The sequence below is a fragment of the Oncorhynchus clarkii genome, chromosome 5, assembly GCF_045791955.1.
Source record: "Oncorhynchus clarkii lewisi isolate Uvic-CL-2024 chromosome 5, UVic_Ocla_1.0, whole genome shotgun sequence".
In the NCBI taxonomy this organism is placed as follows: domain Eukaryota; kingdom Metazoa; phylum Chordata; class Actinopteri; order Salmoniformes; family Salmonidae; genus Oncorhynchus; species Oncorhynchus clarkii.
Window position 1 is genome coordinate 22,794,401 of NC_092151.1, and position 8,297 is coordinate 22,802,697.

At 44.6% G+C, this 8,297-nt stretch overlaps 1 protein-coding gene across 1 annotated transcript in view; it reads right to left on the reverse strand.

Annotated features, from left to right (window-relative positions):
• The window catches only part of LOC139409904 (synaptic vesicle glycoprotein 2C-like), a 30,618-nt gene extending 22,557 nt beyond the window's left edge, over window positions 1–8,061 (reverse strand). Inside the window, exon 1 of the mRNA XM_071155313.1 lies at window positions 7,443–8,061. Within this exon, the coding sequence (XP_071011414.1) occupies window positions 7,443–8,061 (619 nt within the window). The remainder of the gene's footprint in view (window positions 1–7,442) is intronic.
• Window positions 8,062–8,297: the final 236 nt, after the last annotated feature.

Genomic DNA, 8,297 nt, shown 5'->3' on the forward strand with positions numbered 1-8,297 from the left:
GGGAGGGAGGGAGGGAGGGAGGGAGGGAGGGAGGGAGGGAGGAGAATGGATAAGAGGGAGTGAGAAAATATTAATTTACACAGTGTTGCCTTTTTAAGTGGCCCTTTTATATTTTGCAGCACTTGAGAATGATCTGATCCATCTGGACCAAACATTTTTAAGGCAAACTGCAGACTAGGGAGAAGACACACACACATAGAAGCAGGTGTGTCACACGCATAAACTGTGTCAAAATTGCTGCATGTCTGACTATTAGTACAGTCCAGAGCAGACAAGGTCACGTGGTGTGATTTAACCAGGCCTGTCAATTCCCAGTCATTGACAAACCTATGAGGGGTCACAGAGATCTGGTCAATCTGATTGGACAGTGCCTGGGGACCTGCAGACAGACCGACCTACAGTAATAAAGAACCTACAGGCAACCATGAAGCCACAACACTAACTGAACCTCACCATGGAGTATCACTTCATATCACAACACTAACTGAACCTCACTATGGAGTATCACTTCATATCACAACACTAACTGAACCTCACCATGGAGTATCACTTCATATCACAACACTAACTGAACCTCACCATGGAATATCACTTCATATCACAACACTAACTGAACCTCACCATTAAGTATCACTTCATATCACAATACTAACTGAACCTCACCATGAAGTATCACAACACTAACTGAACCTCACCATGGAGTATCACTTCATATCACAACACTAACTGAACCTCACCATGGAATATCACAACACTAACTGAACCTCACCATGGAGTATCACTTCATATCACAACACTAACTGAACCTCACCATGGAATATCACAACACTAACTGAACCTCACCATGGAGTATCACTTCATATCACAACACTAACTGAACCTCACTATGGAGTATCACTTCATATCACAACACTAACTGAACCTCACCATGGAGTATCACTTCATATCACAACACTAACTGAACCTCACCATGGAATATCACAACACTAACTGAACCTCACCATGGAGTATCACTTCATATAACAACACTAACTGAACCTCACCATGGAATATCACAACACTAACTGAACCTCACCATGGAGTATCACTTCATATCACAACACTAACTGAACCTCACCATGGAGTATCACTTCATATCACAACACTAACTGAACCTCACCATGGAGTATCACTTCATATCACAACACTAACTGAACCTCACCATGGAATATCACTTCATATCACAACACTAACTGAACCTCACCATGGAATATCACAACACTAACTGAACCTCACCATGGAGTATCACTTCATATCACAACACTAACTGAACCTCACCATGGAGTATCACTTCATATCACAACACTAACTGAACCTCAAAAATATTGTGTTCTGACAGCAGCAATTGATAGGGGAGAGTTTCATACCACAACACTGACCTGAAAACAACTGTCTGAGTGAGCTAACAGAAAATGTCAAGTCTTGTTCTTCCGCAGGAAGGGAGTGTGATCTCTCTTCAAGTCCCAAGGGACACTGGGAAGTGGAGGAGGGGAAAAGGGGGCAGTAAATAACCTACTTCACTCCAGAATCGAGAAATGTTAATACAAATTATAATCAGTGTTTCTGGGGAGAGGTGATCGTTTACCGACACTGTGCCTCATCACTGCCAGGAAGGCCAGAGCCCACAACCCAGACCCTCCCTGTTTTCTTCACTTCTGTTTTCCCTTCTTTGAATGTTGGTGATGGCCTTATTGAGACGTACAAACGGGACCATGAGAGACACATATTCATTATAAGTGACAACAGACACTGGACTCTATAGCAGAGACTACAGGACGGTTCTACATGGAAACCAAAAGGGTTCTAACTGGAACCAAAAAGGGTTCTTCCATTCCCAGTCATTGATGACAGGGGATCTACAAAGGGTGCAATTCAGTCTTTACTTCTTACCACAACACCTGCTATGAAATAATGGGATTCACACACATTTTTCTGAGAATTGCTGGAAGGGACTTTCACTTCCACAACAAATGACTGCGTAATAAGCATTATTCAAATGAAGCTGCATTTAGTCTAATTGAATGTAAAGAAAATCCTACGCTTTAGAGATATTTCTGCAGACTGTCCATCTGCTCTCTCCTCTCCAACGGTACGGTACAGCGGGCAGCTCTGCCTTAAGCCCAGGGGGACTACTTAACTAACTCAATGCTAGCTGCTGCTGTTATCTCCACCAGACAAGATGAGCACGCCAAGCGGGGAGCGGCGTGGTGAGTTTGTCTCGATGATAATTAGCTCTTATGTGTAAGCATAATTCCCCTTCCACGCTACGCTCCTCATTACTCTGTTCTGAGGATGGATGAGAAGATGAGAGGAACGGATGAGAGGAGAGGAGAAGGAAGGCAGACAGCAGAGAGAAACAGCTGACTAATTAGGGATCTGGAAAATTGGGAACATTCCGGATGATCTTTGGGGATTCCCCCAGCTCCAGGGAATCCCCTGAGGATGATGTCTGAGCAACAGGTCTGTCTGAGAGCAGCTATCAGACAGACTAGTTGTTGGTAAAATTATGATTAAATGACTGAACAAATCATTTTAAATGGAACTGTAACTAAGTAAACTTATACTCTGTTTTATTATATCTGATTAACAATATGAGTTCATACGATGGGATTGTGTGACACGGACAAGGAGTAATTAAAGTTAATGAACACCATTCCAACTAGGAAGAAAGGAATGGGTTGTAGACTGTGTAAACACATAAGGTCGTTAACCTATGGTTGAACCTACATAACTGAGCTCTGGGGTTTTTAGATAAGACAGTGAGTGTATTCCTAAGTTTTCTGTTAATTAGAACTGTCAGCTCAGTGGTGATTGATAATGTTGAGGGGTCAAAAGTTACCTGGGAGTGTGTTAGTAAGTTAGAATGAATTTTTCACCTCACTTTGTCCCGGTCGAGAGGAGAGGATTCTGTTAAAGCAATGAAATGACGTCATGATTTGTATATAAACTGTTGCTCGTGGTGAAATGGGAGCGTGCTCCGAGAATACATTCTGTTACCTATTATTGAAAAGACTGGTCTCCATCTATTTTATGCAAACAAGAATCTTACAAATTCTCATAAAATAGATTACGGGTTTTCAATTAATGAAAACACATTGGCATCATTAAATTACAGTAACACTGATGTACAACAGGAATACAGACCTCTCATTTTAGTAGACTAATTACAACTATTTCTATTCATTTGAGCAAATGGCAGTTTCACAATCGCACGCACACAGTAGCACACGTACGCGCACATACCACACACACACACGCACACACACACACACACACACAGAAACTCCAGCTGTAGGCCAGAGACAGTAGGACTGTCAGAGGACAAAGCAGTCAATGATCATGTTGAGGCAGACACTTGTATTAGCAGCCTGCCTCCTGCTTGCTTGCAGTCTTCACCACTCTTCTGACAGTAGAGGGCATGCCAGGGGGGACAGAACACTTGATATCAGACTGTGGGACAAAAGGAGGGACTGGGAAAAGACAAGTGTGTGTTTGGAGACTGGGAAAGGGCACAGACACACACACACACACACACACACACACATACACATACACACACAATGTTTATTTACTATCCTTGTAGGGACCAAACAATTGATTCCCATTCAAAATTGTATTTTCCCTAACCCCTAACCCTAACCCCTAACCCTAACCCCTAACACTAACCCTAACCCCTAACCCTTAACCCTTAACCCTTAACCCTAACCCTAACCCCAACCCCAACCCCAACCCCTAACCCTAACCCTAACCCCTAACCCCTAACCCTAACCCCTAACCCTAACCCCTAACCCCTAACCCTAACCCTTAACCCCTAACCCTAACCCCTAACCCTAACCCCTAACACTAACCCTAACCCCTAACCCTAACCCTAACCCCTAACCCTAACCCCTAACCCTAACCCCTAACACTACCCCTAACCCCTAACCCCTAACCCTAACCCTAACCCCTAACCCTAACCCTAACCCCTAACCCCTAACCCCAACCCCTAACCCCTAACCCTAACCCTAACCCCTAACCCTAACCCTAACCCCTAACCCTATGCCCTAACTATTTTATTTGAATATGTTTTTTTTTTTTAAGAGAAGGGTTCGTTAAGCATGTATTTCCCGGTAAAGGCTACACCAGTTGAATTCGGCGCATGTGACAAATGGAATTTGATTTGAATTGATTTTACTTAGTAAAACCAAAAAAATTCTAACATTGAATAAGAAGTATGCTTGATGCCACATATTTCTTTAGTGTGAACCCAGTACACCTCTTTGTTTGTCTGAATTTGCAGGTTTTATGCACCAGCCAAGCTTTTAGGAGAGCAACATGGTTCTCTTTTGATTAGTAAAACCAAACACACACTGACAGTGTTTTAATTAGCTGACCTCAAGCTCCAGCTCAGCCAATCTATCAGCCCATTGTGTTGATTAAACTTAGCTGCCCATGTGTTTGTAGCAACGCACACACACACACACACACACACACACACACACTCCTCCAAACATGCTCTCTGCTTCTATCTGACCCCGAGTTAAAATAGTGTGTGGGGGAGTGTTTTATAGGGAGGCAGACTCAACTGTTGTCTTCTCTCTCTCTCTCCTCCTCCTCTCCTCCTCCTCTCTATCCTCTCTCTGGTCCTGTGGGTCAGGGTTTCCGTTTTGGAAAATTTTGCGCTGGACATTTGACCAGCAGCATTTTAATTCACCGAGCATTTACAAAATGTATTGATTGGGTTCTTTAAAAAAAAAAAAAATTTACCCCTTTTTCTCCCCAATTTCGTGGTGTCCAATTGTTGTAGTAGCTACTATCTTGTCTCATCGCTACAACTCCCGTACGGGCTCGGGAGAGACTAAGGTTGAAAGTCATGCGTCCTCCGCACTGCTTCTTAACACAGCGCGCATCCAACCCGGAAGCCAGCCGCACCAATCTGCCGGAGGAAACACCGTGCACCGCGCACTGCGCCCGGCCTGCCACAGGAGTCACTGGTGCGCGATGAGACAAGGACATCCCTACCGACCAAGCCCTCCCTAACCCGGACGACGCTAGGCCAATTGTGCGTCGCCCTATGGACCTCCCGGTCGCGGCCGGTTACGACAGAGCCTGGGCGCGAACCCAGAGTCTCTAATGGCACAGCTGGCGCTGCAGTACAGCGCCCTTAACCACTGCGCCACCCGGGAGGCCTGCATTGGGTTCCTAACCTGTTTAGGACGTCCACCCACAGTGCTTAGGATGACAGAAATCCCATTTACAGTGAGCTCCAAAGGTATTGGGACAGTGACACATTTTTTATTGTTTTGGCTCTGTACTCCAGCACTTTGAAATGTAAATGATACAATGACTATGAGGTTAAAGTGCAGACTGCTCTAATATGAGGGTATTTTCATGCATATCGGTAAACTGTTGAGATATTACAAAAAAAATATATCACTGTCCCAATAATTTCGGAGCTCACTGTAGACGATGGTAATTGATCTTAACAGAACATGCAACTGAAGGATAGATACAACGGCATGCGTCCTTCTTACTGAATTCCGATCCCAATTTGAAGATGTTAGAATAACTGTCCACGTGTACTTTTCCTCAGCCAACAAGACGAGTAACAAACAGCTAAATCACTAGCCTGTCAATCTACTGTCCCCCAAAAGTGAACCTATTCTATTGGTTAGATAGTCGTTCTGTGTGAGAAAGAAATAGCCTATTCCAAACAGACCCTGGGACAGTTGTGGGACGATACATTCCACATTCATACAACCAGTAAACCTGGCTACTTCCAAAGACGTCAAAAAGGGGGCGGCTCATGCAACAGATCAAAACATTTAACTTAAAATGTTGATCAACTATTATTTCTTCAAATTCTAACACAGCAATGTGCACAAGGCAGTAGGCTGCACGCAAATGTCGGATTCATAACGCAATAAGCAGAAAACATCGCAAGCATTTCATGAGACCGAGAATAAAATATCCTTCGATATTTAGAAAAAGTGGTGATCTACATATGCAACAACTAACATGGGCTGCTAATATGACTAGGATTGTGCCTTTGGCTACTGGACAATGAAATAAAGTTTATTTGAAAATGAGAGAAACAGGCTACTGGTTTCAGTGGCATATGAAATAATACAATAATTGCCTGCACATTTGGTTGGATTATGGCTAAAATACTTTGAAGCAAGGTAAGACATGCCTCATAATATGTAGTAAGAGGTTCAGGTTTCAAATAATTAAGTATATGTTTCCAAAATGTTAATGCCTCCAGCTCATTGCAAAGTGGTGTGTGAGGCGCTGAAGCCTGCCTAGTTTTCTATACACTTGAATGGTGAATGGGAAGCATGCTTCAATTACCAGTTGAGAAAAAAATGGGATGGGAATGGATGGAAAGAATGAAGAATAGCAGGTAAAGAAAAGTGTTTTCCTGTAGGTGTCAGTCATTATGCCTCTCTTTGTCTCAAGCCATTTCAGAACTGTTTTCTCTTTCTTTCTCTCTCTCTCTGACTATCATTCCCTCTCTCTTTCTATCTCTGAATCTCTATCGTTCCCTCTCTCTGACTATTGTTCCCTCGCTCTTTCACTCTCTCTGAATCTCTCTATCGTTCCCTCTCTCTCTTTCTCTCTCTCTTTCCCTCTCTCTCTGACTATCGTTCCCTCTCTCTTTCTCTCTCTATTGTTCCCTCTCTCTCTTTCTCTCTCTCTCTGACTATCGTTCCCTCTCTCTCTGACTATCGTTCCCTCTCTCTTTCTCTATCGTTCTCTCTCTTTCTCTCTCTATCGTTCCCTCTCTCTTTCCCTCTCTCTCTCTCTATCGTTCCCTCTCTCTCATTCCCCCTCTCTCTCTCTCTATCTCTCTATCATTCCCCCTCTCTCTCTCTCTCTCTCTCTATCGTTCCCTCTCTCTTTCTCTCTAACTCTATCGTTCCCTCTCTTTCTTTCTCTCTCTCTCTGACTCTCTCTCTTTCTCTCTCTATCGTTCCCTCTCTCTTTCTCTCTCTCCTTAACCAGACAGTCAATTAGGAGCTCTTCTCCACTAACAGTGTGGATGACCTTCATACAGAGCCCTGATGAGGCAAGACAATCAGACCTACACTGCACCAGAAGGCTATTTCAGGGTTCCAAAGCCTGCAAACGGTTTCTCTGTTTCTTTAGGGTGAGTCACCACTACCTCAGAATGATGACGGTGACAGACAGTAAAAGTGAGCAAGAAAACATGTTAACTGCATATGGGTTTGTGTGGCCTTGGAATTTCTGGTTCTGTACACACTTAGAGCACACACAGTTCTCTTCTCAGGCATCCAAATACCTGGTGCCATGACAACCCAACCTGTTCTAATGTAATGAGAGTACATTTGTAAATGTCATCCAACGTCCTCACTGCCCCTATTTCTACCAACACATACACAAACACACACACACACACTTACCTAGCCACCCAGCTCCAGAGTTGGGAACACACATGTCAGTCTCGGCGCTGGGCAGGACGAACCCCACCACAAACACCTCAACACCGTCTGACATCAGCGCCATGCCCAGCACGAAGAACAACTGCCACTGGAACCTGCCGTGGCCACACTCCTGCATGATCAGCTCATACTGCTGGGCCAGCTCCTCCTCGTCCGCCTGCCTCTCCAGCTCCAGCTCCTTACGGTCCCTCAGGCTGTCTGAGACAGGTTGACCCAGAGAATCCTGCCCATCCCTGGGCTTCCTGTCAGTGTAAGCAGGCACCCCCTGGTACTCCCCCTCGTAGATCTCATCTTCATCATCGTGACCCTCTGTGGCGTCACTGGCGTAGTGTTCGCCGTCTTCGTCGTTGGCGGTGCGGCTGCAGGGAAAGTGGCCATTGCTGTCGGGCTGTGTGTAGAACGTGTAGTCATTGTCTTTGTCCTCGTTCTGGAACTGGCTGTAGTTGCGTTGGGAGGAGTACTCTTCCGTGGCGCGGTTCACGATCTTGCTGACCTTCTTGGCGGCGTGGCGTTTGGCCTCTTTGGCGATGTCCTTGGCGCCCTTCACCAGCGACATCCTGTTGTTGTACGACTCATCCATCTCACTAACTTGGATTAGTTATCTATCTATCTATTTGTCTTTATTTGTCCTTTATCTAACCTGCTAGGTCAGTTGGGAACCAATTCTCATTGGCAAGAATTTCTGCCAAAAACTGCAGTGGAGGACAACTTAACTGTCAGAGACTTAACTTACGTTAGCCTACTTGCTTACTTTCTTCTGAAGTATCAGTGTAAGTTACTGAATGGCAATTCAGTTGCAGCAAACCACAGTAAGTT